This window comes from Podarcis gaigeae, assembly GCF_964106915.1.
Source record: "Podarcis gaigeae genome assembly, chromosome: 10".
Taxonomy (NCBI): domain Eukaryota; kingdom Metazoa; phylum Chordata; class Lepidosauria; order Squamata; family Lacertidae; genus Podarcis; species Podarcis gaigeae.
In genome coordinates, this window is record NC_139686.1 from 49,210,008 (window position 1) to 49,224,508 (window position 14,501).

Genomic DNA, 14,501 nt, shown 5'->3' on the forward strand with positions numbered 1-14,501 from the left:
TTTCTATACGTCAACTGGCGGTGCAACTTGCACAGGGACCGGGGGCTGCCGGTTTCCAGCCGCGCCGGGGCGCAGGAAGAGCGCATGGCGGCGGCGGCGACTCCGCCGCTTCCCCGGCGCCTCCAGCCCGAGTCCCGGCGCTGCCGCCTCGCCGGAAGGAGCCTCCGTCGGGGCCCAGGCGAGCTGGGCGCTGAGTGGCGGCGGCGCGTCACGTGCGCGTCCCGGGCCGGTCTGCTGGCTCGCTTTCCCCGGCGCCGCCTCCTGCCTTTGCCCCCGGCCCGAGAGGCGGCGGTTCCCGGCGGCGGCTGCTCGGCGTCATGTCCCACCAGACCGGCATCCAAGGTACCGACCCCCTTCTCGGGCAGCAGGACCCGCGGCTTCCCCCGGCGCCACTCCCTTGCCGCTGGATCCTTCCCAATGAATGGCTCACCGCCTCTCCCCCCCCCCTCTCTCTGCCCTGCACGGAGATCGGGCCAAACTTCCGGCGTCTGAATGCAAAAGTAACTTGGAAGGAGCCGGTTCTCCCTTTCCACCCTCAACTTCATGGCATCCTAAAGCCGGTTCCGAAAGGGGAAGGGCGGCGGCGACTCAGCCTCTGAGCGCGCGCAGAGTGCCTTTCACCGCCTCTAGAATTGTAGTGCGGCAAGAGGGTCCGAGGGTCATGTAGCCCAACCCCCAGCACTGCAGGAATCTTGCCCACCGTGGGACTCGAACCCTGAGACTACAGACTGAGCTACAGCCGTGATTCACCCCCCACCCACTAGGGGAAGAGGGTCCAAGTCAGTGGGTGTGGATTTCAGACGATCAAATTTGAGCCCCGGCTTGTGCATGCACACGCTCCCTCTTTTAAGATACCGCATGGGAGCAACTCCTGGGGCCGGTGTTGCTTTGCCCCCCCCCCCTAAAATATTTGAAGGGACTGCCCTCCCCCATAAGTGGATGGGCATTGCCATTCAAATGCGCCGCATCTTGTGATGCATTACGCAGCCCACCCAATTTATCAGATTTAAGTTGGCATCCCTGGTGCGCCTTAGTTTTTTTTTAATTGCTTGTTTGCTGCGGACTCAAGTCCAAGGTCCGGGCGACTGAGTCTGATAGTTTGACCCAAATCTAAGGCGGCTAAAAAAATCAGAAGTCAACACACACACACACACACACACACACACACACACACACACGCGCACGCCATCCTGCAAAGCGGAGTTTTTGCAAAGTGCAACGTGCTCGTTTGCCCCCGGGGCGATGCTGGGGCGAGGGCGACGTGAGCAGATGTCCTCTTCCCGTTAAAGCCGGAGGGGGCGGAGCAGGCTGCCGCTGGCCTCCTTCGACCTGCACCTGCACGCAGACTTGGCGACTGGCGTTGCAAGAGCCTGCGCTGCAAAGCGAGGAGCAACGGTGCTGCAAAGTTCTTCAACTCTCGCCTGCTTGCTTTGCGCTCCAGAATACCATATACAGAATAGGAATATATAACAGCCCGGTCCAGCGTACAGTATATGCATGTGTCACACTGGAAGGAAAACCCACTGTGGGACTTAACTTCCCCCTAAGAGGAGCCTGATGCAAATCCCCTTGAAATCCCGTAATTCCTAACAGGATCAGGGAGTTCCCAGGTGGTGGTGGTGGTGAGATCAAAGCATAGCTGGGTGAGGTGGAGTTTGGATGCACAGGCAGAAAACTTCAGCAACTGCTGGTTATTAATTGCTGGGTATTGTCTTGCTGCAGCGTGGAGAGAAGCTTTGCCAGTTAAATTGCTCCTTTTTTTAGATAGGGAAATTAAGTAATGCCAGGGAAAATTAATGCGGAATAAACGTGCAAAAGAGACTAGTTGCATCTTTTGAAAGGCTGTTGTGTATCGGTGTTCAGATTAAGACGTATCATTTGGGCTGCGTGATTAGGATTAAGGCATGGTTTTTAATGGGTCTTCTGAAAAAATTCTTTCGCTTCCTAGAATGTTCTTCAAAACATTCAAAAGGGGAGGACTTATCCCTGCCCAAAGTGGCTTTGTGGAGCTGACACAATTCAGTGTTTTTGCTTTCCTTAGCCTAAGGAGGCAAAAAATCAATTTACAGCGGTTGTAGCTCAGTAACATTCACGTGACTCTTTTTGTATGTTAGTTCCTGTAGGAAAATGTTTTTACGTTGCTATGCATGACTCATCTATTGATTGTCATAGCTGGGCAGTTAAAAGCACATTATATAAATACATACACACACACACATTAAAAAACCCCTAGGAAATTTGAAGTGATGGGTTGTGGCATCAGTAATTGAGACTGTAATCCTAACCCTATTTATCTGGGAATTTACTTCTGAATAGACATGGTTAAGATAGTGTTCGTCAGCTGCAATTCTGTGCTTGCTTACCTGGACACAATCCACAGCACACTAGAGAATAGAAGATAGTGGGGTTTACTTCTGAGTAAGCATGCAAAGGATTGTACTTTAAGTATAATGTTGCATTGTTTGAAGTTCAGATGAACACTTTAAGGCAGATACCACTTAGTTTGTTGATCAAAAGGATGCTTATTTTAAAAAATGAACAATATATTTTATTGGTTAAACCACTCGGTGTTAAAAATAAATGCAACCTTTTAATTACATGGAGCTTTTCATCAGAAAAGTTAGTTTACTTGCAGGGGTCTCTGTCACAAAACCATCCTGGGGATATCGGTAAAAATTGCTCATATTTGTGCAGGTCCGCTTGTGACCTTTGTTGATCTGTCTGTTTGATAGAAAGCATTCACCTGTCACCAATCAGCTGCGAATTGTAGATTTACCAGTGTCCACAGCCAATACGCTAAAAAAAATCCTCCAGAAAAACATCGTCCAAACACATCAGATATTGTGGTTAAAGCTTTAGGTTAAAGCAGGCTTAGAGTAACATCATATAAAACAATGTAACTTTGTTGCATGTCAGCAAAAGAAACTTAGTAACACCAAAGGGAATTTAGATGGCACAATTCCTTGCCTGAACCACTATCTTGATGTACACCTAATGAAGTCCACATTTCTTTGACTTGTATACCACTTTATCTCCTCCTAAGAGGTTTACATATCTCGAGAAAAAAGTCAATATTTATGATAACCCCCTCTTCTGCTGATGCCAGTAAAGGTACATAGAACAGCTGAGAGCATTTCCTTTCAAAGGTTTGCCAAAAAAAGAGTAATATAGATGATGCCCTTACTTTAACATTTCATAATGTTCAACTGTGCTCTATTGTACCACTTTGTACAAAGCAAATGGGGTCAATCTTCTTTCCTTTTGTATTTTTGCAGCTAGCAGCGAAGTCCAAGAAACCTTTGCTAGAGCCAGAAATGGACAATACAGGTTTTTGAAAATAGTTATCGAAAATGGTAAGTGGTTACGTTCCTTAACTTCGGTTTTCATTTACAAAGAAGCATTGCTTCCCATCTTGAATATACCATTTCTTGAACCAAGGGCTACTTGTCAATAAGATTTGCTTAAAAGTTCGCCACCTTAATATTAATTTTGTGGTTAAATAAAATCATAAACATAATTAACAGTGTAAACCTATATATGTCTACTCGGAAGCAATTCCTCCTGCGTTCAGTACGGCTTACTCCAAAGTAAGTGAGCATTGGACTTCAGGCTTAGAGTACTTTTTTACAATGGTTCACGTAGGATTCATTGTTTTCTGGTAGGATCTTCCAGTCAGAGTCAAGGAAAACCAGCATTGACCAAAATCTCCCGGTATACTGGTTGCTTTGGGTTGTATCCAGTGCAAGTTCTACTCAGAGTAGATCCACTGAAATTAAGGACCACCTTAATTAAGGACCACTTACTCCTCTAACTGAAAGAGGAGGGTCTGTAGCTTAGTGGTAGTCATCTGCTCTGCATGAAGAAGATCTCAGGTTCAGCCCCCCCCCCCCAATATCTCTAGGTCCAAGGCTGGGAGAGAACCCTACCTGAAATTCTGCAGAGCTGCTCAGGTCAATACCACATAATAAATAATCTATAGCCATATTAATAATAATAATAAGAAATTTCATTTATACCCCGCCCTCCCCGGCCAGAGCCGGGCTCAGAGTGGCTAACAGCAGTAAAATTACAGTAAAAATATAATAGGGAAAAAAACACCAATTTAAAATACAGGTTAAAATGCAATTTAAAATATTATTGAGACCTTATAGGCCTGTGTTTTCCTCAGCTGTCAATCTGAAGTTTGTTTCTTTGATGGGTAACCCTGGTTCAGAATTTAAATTATGATTATTATTTAAAAGTTTTATAATGTATCTCCAAGGATAAATGCTCGATTTCTTCTTCAATCCCTTGTACCAATTCTCAACTTCTAGATGCAAAATTGCATTTCAAATATCCCTTTTTTAAAAAATGATGAATATTCATATCTATTAGAGAAATATACAATCCTGGCCTTCTGTCTTTAGACACCTAACATTCCAGAGCAAAACGAGTAATTTTTTATGAAAAGATTAAATGTCTGCCTTCCTAAAATTCTGTTAATCAAGTGAATTACTCATTGTACTACTTCTTTACCCTCTTGTACTTAAGCATTTACTTAGTGTACATTCAGCAGATTTCAAAACAAAGTACAGTATCAGTTTTTGCCTGCCATGTACCAACTCTGTCTTCACAGAACAGCTGACTGTGGGATCAGCAAGACAAGCTGTTGGATCCTGGGAAGCGGATTACGATTCCTTTGTTCTCCCACTCCTTGAAGAAAAGCAGCCATGTTATATTCTTTATAGATTAGATTCTCAAAATGCCCAAGGATATGAGTGGATCTTTATTGCATGGTCACCAGACCATTCTCCTGTAAGTAATGGAATGAAATATCAAGTGACTTATAAACACAAGTTGAACTTCCAAGCCATGATTGACTGGTTTTGTGTTTTGTTTTTAAGCGTACTATTGACTTCCTTTTAATCCAGGGGTGGGCAACTTAAAAAACCCAACTGGTATCAAAGGTCAGCCAGCAATGTTGACCAAACTCTGTACAGCTGTACCTTGGTTTGCGAACAGCCTAGTTCCCGAACAAATCGGCTCCTGAACGTCGCAAACCTGGAAGTGACTGTTCCAGTTTGTGAACTATTTTTGGAATGTCTGACGGGGCTTCCGCAGCTTCTGATTGGCTACAGGAGCTTCCTGCAGCCAATCAGAAGCCACAATTTGGTTTTCAAACGTTTTGGAAGTCAAATAGACTTCCAGAACAGATTCTGTTCAACTTCCAAGGTACGGCTATATTATATTAATAGAGAGCTGGACAATGTGTGCCCCTCCAGATATTGCTAGACTTCCATCTCCCATCAGCCCCAGCCATTATGATAAATGGTTAGGGATGGTAGGCGTTGTATCCTGGCAACATCTGTAACAGTTATTTGCTCTCACAACAAGTGTTTGAACCTCTCCTTCCCCTACACACCCACGTAGCCCCATAGCGCTCTCTCACATGGCTGTGGCCAGTATGGAAATATTTTAACCATATGGATGAAGCCAGACTTAGGAGTCCTGGCTAAGAGACAACCAATTAGGTTGGAGAACACAGTTGATCTTGAATGTGATTGTGGCAGCCACAACTCTTGCATGGAATAACATCCCGGTACTGAGCTACAGGGAACCAGGCAGAGGGCCTTCTCGGTAGTGGCGCCTGCCCTGTGGAACAGCCTCCCACCAGATGTCAAAGAGAACAACAACTACCAGACTTTTAGAAGACATCTGAAGGCAGCCCTGTTTAGGGAAGCTTTTAATGTTTGATGCATTACTGTATTTTAATATTTTGTTGGAAGCCGCCCAGATGGGCGGGGTATAAATAATACATCATCATCATCATCATCATCATCATTATTATTATTACTACTACCACCATGACTTCCTCTATGCCACTATGTGGGGCTGCTGTATTGGGCTAGTGGTTGAAGGAATGAGATCTTAAAGCACAACAAATACATTTAGGGGATGAAGCTGGTAACATTTGCTGTTTGGTTCCTCCAATGATACAGGGCTCGGTGTTCGTAGAGCTTTTACGAGCAGTAAGATGGCCAGTACTTCAGTCACAAATGGTGAAGTGAGCTTGTTGGGGAAGGTTCACTGGGTTGTACCCAGAGCCAGCTTAGCAGTGTCTGCAGTGCACTGGCAGGCAGTAGTTCTCAAGGGTTTCAGGTGGAGCAGTCCCTGGAGATGCCAGGGATTGAATCTGAAACCTTCTACATGAGTTGTGGCTGAAGCTTGTCATAACAGAAAGCAAGGCCTAATGGTTTTATGCCTTTGGGGAGTCACTTTTGCCTGAAACATCCATTTATCTGGCTTCAAAGGCAAAAACTCAATCTTCTCTTGGCAGGTTCGTCAGAAAATGTTGTATGCAGCTACCCGGGCAACCCTGAAGAAAGAATTCGGAGGTGGGCATATTAAAGACGAAGTGTTTGGAACCAACAAGGTGTGTATTCTGCAGAGGGATTTGCTTCTGAGTGACACCTCGGAAGCAATCTTTCTTCCATTTCTACGTGGCAACTAAAGTCCACTAAGTCCTGTGCAGGCGTTATAGGCCCCTTGATGGTTTAACAAGGGAGTAAGAAGCAGGGCAGGACGTGGGTGGCACTGTGGGTTAAACCACAGAGCCTAGGACTTGCTGATCAGAAGGCTGGCGGTTCGAATCTCCGCAACGGGTTCAGCTCCCTTTGCTCGGTCCTTGCTCCTGCCAACCTAGCAGTTCGAAAGCACCTCAAAGTGCAAGTAGATAAATAGGTACCGCTTTGGCGGGAAGGTAAACGGTGTTTCCGTGTGCTGCTCTGTTTGCCAGAAGCGGCTTAGTCATGCTGGCCACATGACCCGGAAGCTGTACGCCGGCTCCCTCAGCCAATAAAGCGAGATGAGCACCGCAACCCCAGAGTCGGCCACGACTGGACCTAATGGTCAGGGGTCCTTTTACCTTTAAGAATCAGGGCTGTGCTGCAGAACTCTGCTCTCAGCATCATGCGCTCCCCCCCCCCGATATAGATAATAGAATTGTATCATTGTAAGTGACCCTGAGGATCATCCAGTCCAACCCACTGCAAGGCAGGAATATGCAGCTGCCCCATATTGGGATCGAACCTGCAACCTTGGCGTTATCAGCACTATGCTTTAACCAACTGAGCTATCGGTGTGTGCAGCATGGATGTCCATCAGAAAGGGGTCTTTGCATCTCTAGCTGTACATACAGCTGGTTGCACCAAAGCCTTCTCCTTACAGAAGTCTGTGCTGCGTGCATGGACATCAGGAAAATAGTCTATTGTGTTGGGACTACTCCGTAGCAGTGCCACGCCTACGTTCACCACAGGATAGCTTTAAAAGAGCATTAGATAAATTCATGGAGATCAAGGTTATCAATAGCCATGATGACTATGTTCTGCCTCCACAGTCAGATGTATTATGTGTCAGAATGCCAGATGCATTATGTGTCGGAACCGCAGGTGGGCAAAATGCTGCTCCACTCAGGTCCAGCCTTTAAGCTTCCTGCGGGCATCCGGCCAGGGCTGGGCTCAGGGCGGCTAACACCGAATATAAATTACAATAAAACATAATAGAAAAAAGAAAAAAAAATATAAATATATTATAAATTAATTATAATACAGCTTAAAATGCAGCCTCATTTTAGTAGTGGCCCATAAATCAAGACCATAAAGGGAGGAAACATCATATATTCACCTGAGCCAGCTATCCATGCTGGTCCTACATGGGCCAGCAAAAAAGCCAAGGGAAAATTTATATACCAAATCCCATATAAGAGGTCAGAGTGAGTGCAAGCCGAAGGCCAGGCGGAACAGCTCCATCTTACAGGCCCTGCGGAAAGATGTCAAATCCCGCAGGGCCCCGGTCTCTTGTGACAGAACATTCCACCAAGTTGGGGCCAGTGCTGAAAAGGCCCTGGCCCTAGTTGAGACTAATCTAATCTCCTTGAGGCTCGGGACCTCCAAAGTGTTGTCATTTATGGACCTTAAGATCCTCCGTGGGGCATACCAGGAGAGGTGGTCCCGTAGGTATGGGGGTCCTAGGCCGCATAGGGCTTTAAAGGTCAAAACCAGCACCTTAAACCTGACCCTGTACTCCACCGGGAGCCAGTGCAGCCTGGTAAATCACTGGATGAATGTGGTCCCGTGGCGAGGACCCCATAAGGAGTCTTGCTGCAGCATTCTGCACCCGCTGGAATGTCTGGGTCCACTTCAAGGGCAGCCCCACGTACAGTGAGTTACAATAATCAAGCATGGAAGTGACCAAGTGACCATCGCATGGATCACTGTGGCCAGACCAGGGCAAGAAAGGTAAGGGAGTAACTGTTGAACTCAATGGGTCCTTGGTCTGATCCAGCAGGCTTATCCCACATTCTTAACACGGGAGCCAAAAGGCCCACATAGCACTCATAAAGCTGTTCTTACAGCCAGAAGATCCCAAGTTGGGAAGCTTCAGAGGAGAATTTGGAAACTTGGGGAAAACGGCTGGGTGTTTTGTGTTCCCAGGAGGATGTTTCGCTGAACGGTTACCGAAAGTACTTGGTAACTCAGTCCTCGCCTGCCCCTCTGACCGCAGCCGAAGAAGAACTTCGACAGATCAAGATTAACGAGGTATTGCACTTAGGCTTGGGAGCCTGGCATTTCTGCAACGCTGAAGGAAAGACAGGAGTGTATCGTAAGCCAAATTGTGAAATAGCTTCCGAGAGCCTACCAGGGTGGGTGGGGGCTGCTTCTAGTCCTAATTACCTTGTGCATAAACATCAGCACAAAGAATGCATCTCCCAGGTACGGCTTGGTTTTGAATATCTGTGACTGTTTATGCTTTGAGGGGAAGAATTTATTCTAAGGCCCGCTATAAAACAGGAATTAAAATTTGCCACACTATCTCCTGCATACATTCGTTTAGTTGGTGAAGAAAGCAAAATGAGGATCTCACAGTAGCTCTAGAATCTCTCCTCCAAATGTTTTTAAAAAATGCTTTTCTGGTGTCTACCAGCCCATCCGGGACGCAGGTGGCGCTGTGGGTTAAACCACAGAGCCTAGAACCTGCTGATCAGAAGGTCGGCGGTTCGAATCCCCGTGACGGGGTGAGCTCCCGTTGCTCGGTCCCTGCTCTTGCCAACCTAGCAGTTCAAAAGCACGTCAAAGTGGGAAGGTAAACGGCATTTCCGTGCGCTGCTCTGGTTCGTCAGAAGCGGCTTAGTCATGCTGGCCACATGATCCAGAAGCTGGATCCCTCGGCCAATAAAGTGAGATGAGCGCTGCAACCCCAGAGTCGGCCACGACTGGACCTAATGGTCAGGGGTCCCTTTACCTTTACTTCTACTCTTTGGGTATGGACTGCTAGGTTTTTATATACGAACGTGCTGTTCTGATCCTAAAACGATTTTTGTTTCTGCCAGAAGCACAACACAACACAAATCCCCATGACGGGGTGAGCTCCCGTTGCTCGGTCCCTGCCCCTGCCAACCTAGCAGTTCAAAAGCATGTCAAAGTGCAAGTAGATCAATAGGTACCACTCCGGTGGGAAGGTAAACGGCGTTTCTGTGCGCTGCTTTGGTTCGCCAGAAGCGGCTTAGTTATGCTGGCCACATGACCCGGAAGCTGTACGCCGGCTTCCTCGGCCAATAAAGCGAGATGCGCCCCGCAACCCCAGAGTCGGTCACGACTGGACCTAATGGTCAGGGGTCCGTTTACCTTTACCTTTTACCAGCCCATCCACTTATTATTCCACATAAATTCTTTGCATTGAAACAAATCCCCTTTTTTCTGTCTGACTCTCACACAGAAAGAGAGACAAACTTTCCACTCTCCTGTGTGAGCCCTATTTGGCACGTTGCCGTTTCCTTTTTGTGAAGAAAACCCTCTTAAAGCCTCATTAAGAAATAAAGGTTTTGATGAGTACGGAACAGTTTAAAGTTCAAGATTTGAAATTCTACCACGAGGATCCTCCTCCTCTTTTGCATATGAATTTTCTACATGGCTCTACGTTGTGTGGAGCACAATCAGGATTCTCTAACCTGTCACCTTTTTCAAGCTGCTTTGTTCTCTTGTTTTTCTTTTCAGGTACAAACTGACGTCAGTGTTGACACTAAGCACCAGACTCTACAAGGTGTAGCATTCCCTATAGCTAAAGAAGCCCTTCAGGCGCTGGAAAAACTGAAAAACAAGCAGCTTAACTATGTGCAATTGGTGAGTACACAGTTTCATCCTTTGAAGGTAATCCTGAGCGTTATGAGCGTACAGGTTTCTCATTGTTGTTTGTGGAAATAGAAAAGGGTCTCTGTTTTTAAAATTCCACATCTTATTACAAGCCGGATTTCTTATTACAAGTCTGGGTGGTGAACAGTTTGCCTCAATGGGCCAGATCCTTATCGGGATCAAATTTCACCGGTGAGGGTCATTTTGCCATCACATGATTGACAGGTGGGCGGGGCTGCCCACCTGCCACAATTCCTCTTTGTGGGATTCCCGCTTGGGAAGACCTATTGTCAACTCAATGCTGGCACTTTGGGAAGATCTGAGCATCGGACTAGCAAATTGCTTCTCTCCTCCCTCCCATGGAAATGGAGAGGGTGGGGAAACAAGGCTGGAGTTTGCAAGTGACAGCAGGGAGCTGGGCTCTTCCATTTTGCTGCTTTTGCATGCAAAATGTAGTTTTATTTCTCTCCTCTGCACCGTGTGACAGGGGTGAGAGAAAAACCTGTGTTTTGAAAGCAAAAGCTGCAAAGCAGAGAAGCCCCACTACAGTGGTACCTCAGGTTAAGTACTTAATTCGTTCCAGAGGTCCGTACTTAACCTGAAACTGTTCTTAACCTGAGGTACCACTTTAGCTAATGGGGCCTCCTGCTGCTGCTGCGTCGCCGGAGCACAATTTCTGTTCTCATCCTGAAGCAAAGTTCTTAACCTGAAGCACTATTTCTGGGTTAGCAGAGTCTGTAACCTGAAGCGTGTGTAACCTGAGGTACCACTGTATTGCTGTCACTTGTAAACATCCACACCAAGCAGGTTCAGCCTCTCTTTTCATCAGCTGATTGTGGTGTGGAGGAAGGTGGGCAATCCTGCTTAGTGCTGAGTTCAGTTGTGCAAGAAAGCTCTCCCTTCTCATCTGCTGAAGCTGGGGGTAGAATCCCGCCTAGCTGTGGATTCCAAAAGCACTATTTGAGGCATTCCCCCTACTTCTTTCAGTGAAAGAGGTGGGTTGTTTCAGAGAATCGTTGGGCCAAGATCGGTCCACAAGATTTCCCCCGCTCCTGCTCTAGTAGTATTTTGCGCGAATCAGAACGGCTTTTGCTACGCGTCTTAATTCCAACCAATATTATGTGTGCTAACAGCAAATTGATATGAAAAATGAAACGATCGAACTGGCTAGTACACTCCCAACGGAGCTGAAGGACTTGCCGAAAAGAATTCCAAAGGACTCAGCACGGTACCATTTTTTCCTCTACAAACATTCCCACGAAGGAGACTACTTGGAATCAATAGGTATGCAAGTATTTCTGTGTATGAACCTGAGTAGGTCTTTATAGCAGCAAGATTGATTTAGGGTTTTTTTCCAGCTTAGTATCCCATATATATATATATATATATATACACACACACACACACACACACACATACATATATGCACACAGTGGTACCTCAGGTTAAGTACTTAATTCATTCTGGAGGTCCGTTCTTTACCTGAAACTGTTCTTAACCTGAAGCACCACTTTAACTAATGGGGCCTCCTGCTGCTGCCGCACCGCTGGAGCATGATTTCTGTTCTCATCCTGAAGCAAAATTCTTAACCCGAGGTACTATTTCTGGGTTAGCAGAGTTTATAACCTGAAGCATATGTAATCTGAGGTACCACTGTGTGCGTGTACATATATATATATGGTATTCCAGTCTTAGAAAGGAAGTGCTTAATCATTCAACCTTTGCAACAAGTCTTTTGAAAGGATTATATTTGGAATAATCTCTCACCGCTTGAAACATTCTGCAGTTTTTATCTACTCCATGCCGGGCTATATGTGCAGTATACGAGAACGGATGCTCTACTCTAGCTGCAAGAGTCCTCTTCTAGAAATTGTAGAAAGACAACTGTGGATGCAGATCATCAGAAAGGTAAGGGGGTTGCGTAATTTTTGTGCTGCGCCATCCCACAGATGTAGGTCCCTGTATGCTTGTTCTTCTCATTTATTTTTACCTGAGAGATGGATGGAACAGACAGTGCTGAGCGCTGTTGCACAAAGACTGTGCACGTACAGAAGTGCAGGGGTTTGGAACGCAAATTTGGATGGCCTGCCAAATCTTGGGTTCCCCCATTTTTGGCATACCATTTCACCAGCAGGCTGGGCCTCCTCAGCGGCCAATGAGCTGCCATCACTATGATGCAAGGCGATCGATTTTTCCTATGGATAACTAGATGCACCTATGTCCATTGATTTCAATACTTAGGTTTACCTAATCCTGCAGAAGATTGGACTACATAATTTTTTAATATTATCCTTTCTATTCTCTGTTAGCCAAGTTTAACCAATATAAAATAACCACTAGTTAATTCTGATCCACCAATAGATGGTTCTGCATGCTATTTCATACAGCGCCATCAGAGTACATGGTGCTTTATAGCCATGCAGGGGGAAAAAATCAATTATATTTTATTAAATTTCAACATTTTAAACATATACAGTCAAAACACAATTTTGTATTTTCTCTCATTTTTGTTGACTTCCCACCTCTTTTCCCAGTTGTTGTTTCTTTACTTCTGCTGCACCCTATCTTCTATCTATCAAATAATAACCATAATGTTATAATCGAAGTACTTTGGTTGCTCATAGCTCAAATCCTGCCTGCCCGTTCATCATACTATAATATTTCTTTAAATAGTCTGGAAAAGGCATCCATTCTTCATAAAACACTCAGCCATGCAAAGATGTTACACTGATGGTGCCTCTCATGTGTTTCCTTGGATGAGAGTCATAAGGGGTATGAAACTGTCAGCAGTGCAAGAACCAAATCCTTCGCATTTATCCTTACGCTTCTTCTCCAAATCACTTAGATTGAAATCGGCGATGGGGAAGAGTTAACTGCCGACTTCCTTTATGAAGAAGTTCATCCCAAGCAACATGCACACAAGCAGAGTTTTGCTAAGCCGAAAGGACCCGCAGGCAAAAGGGGAATCCGAAGGCTGATCAGGGGCCCGGCAGAAGCCGAAACACCTACTGACTAAATGCAGCGCCGGGAACAGAAGCGTTACGGTGGGGGTTAGGGAACCCACCCTAGCCTTTAGAAATGAACTGAAAGCATTCCACACCCCTCTTTTTCCAGGAGAATAAGGTGACCTGTGATTTTTCGCTGCACTTGAGACGCCACCTTAGATGTTACAAGGTCCACAGCCTGTGGTTGTAATGAATTGGGTTAAACTAAAACTAGAAGCTTGTATAAGGTTAATTCTAATATGAATTAATATCATAGCCTTACAGTTCAACACTACTCTATATGTAACATATATAGGTCTGAAGTCAGTTTAGTGACAACATAAAATGGATCATTAGCTAGATATTGAATTTTTCTCTCTCGCATTATCTACTTTTTAGGGGGCTGCTGCTTTAAAATAAAAATTGGCAGGACTGGGCCCTGTTTTTATCCATTGTACTTCCCCTGTCCTTCTACAAACTAACAGTGCAATATTTTATTCTACTGTTTTCATACCATGATCCTAAACATTTATTTGGAAGCAAATTCCATGGAGATCCACGGGCCTTTATTCCAACTAGATGTTTAAGATCTGGCTGCCGCAAGACTGAAACCTGACTCATTTGATACAGGGACCCAAAATTATATTCTTTGTAGCCTTCTAACAATACATTTCTGGTCTTCTGAGAGAATAACACTATTATTTTTTACATAAATCATGTTTGGCAATAAAGTTAAGCACTACATGTTTGAAAAATGTGATTCTGTAAGCAACACCAAGTGCTATGAAATAAGAGTTTTCACCATCCAAATCATTCTGATCTAATTAAATTATGAAAACTGCTGTGATGTGATTGACTCTCAGTTCTGGCCCGGTTCATGAGCAAACCATTAAGCGTATCCTCATGTGTTTCTTGTATCTAAGTAAAGATGTTCTCCAGGCAGCAGGTATGAAATAATAAAATGGTTGTAGTTTGAGACAAACTAATATGTTTAGGTTGAGGAAGCAAGCCTTTCCCAGCTGATTTAATGCAATCGGATTAAGCAAAAACTATCTGTTTCGGTTGAACAACAGCCACAGCTGATGCAAACCATGAACAACTGCTTCCCAGTAAGTGAACAGTTAAAGTACACATATGGTCACCATCCCAGCTTTCTATGTTAAATAATCTGTGCGTCTTACTGAGGTCCCCAAATGTTTATCTCCTAGCCATTTTTAGCATTTTGTTTTGGAAGTAAATTCTGTTGAATTCACTAGGGCTTTATGTAACCGACGTTCCCTGCCTTAGTTGGTCTTTAACCTTCAGATCACTAAACTGCTTCCGTGGCTTTTTGTCTCTCCCTCCCAGTATA

General features: G+C 45.1%; 1 protein-coding gene across 2 annotated transcripts; it reads left to right on the forward strand.

Annotated features, from left to right (window-relative positions):
- The first annotated feature begins 214 nt into the window (after positions 1 to 214).
- Positions 215 to 13,992, forward strand: TWF1 (twinfilin actin binding protein 1). Of its 2 annotated transcripts, none has more exons than XM_083699448.1 (9): positions 215 to 342; positions 3,276 to 3,353; positions 4,616 to 4,794; positions 6,317 to 6,412; positions 8,472 to 8,576; positions 10,032 to 10,157; positions 11,300 to 11,450; positions 11,953 to 12,074; positions 13,012 to 13,992. In XM_083699448.1, exons 1-9 carry the CDS (start codon positions 318 to 320, stop codon positions 13,180 to 13,182), a joined length of 1,053 nt encoding a protein of 350 aa, XP_083555574.1. In that variant the 5' UTR covers positions 215 to 317; the 3' UTR covers positions 13,183 to 13,992. The 2 variants fall into 2 exon arrangements, with proteins under 2 accessions (XP_083555574.1, XP_083555575.1); XM_083699449.1 differs by having other exon boundaries at positions 219 to 342; positions 4,621 to 4,794.
- The last annotated feature ends 509 nt before the right edge of the window (positions 13,993 to 14,501 follow it).

Coding starts and splice junctions, on each gene's coding strand:
- TWF1 (XM_083699448.1), top strand. CDS start 318: ATGTCCCACCAGACCGGCATCCAAG. Junction 6,413..8,471: donor AAGTGTTTGGAACCAACAAG/GTGTGTATTCTG, acceptor TTGTGTTCCCAG/GAGGATGTTTCGCTGAACGG. Junction 10,158..11,299: donor AGCTTAACTATGTGCAATTG/GTGAGTACACAG, acceptor GTGTGCTAACAG/CAAATTGATATGAAAAATGA.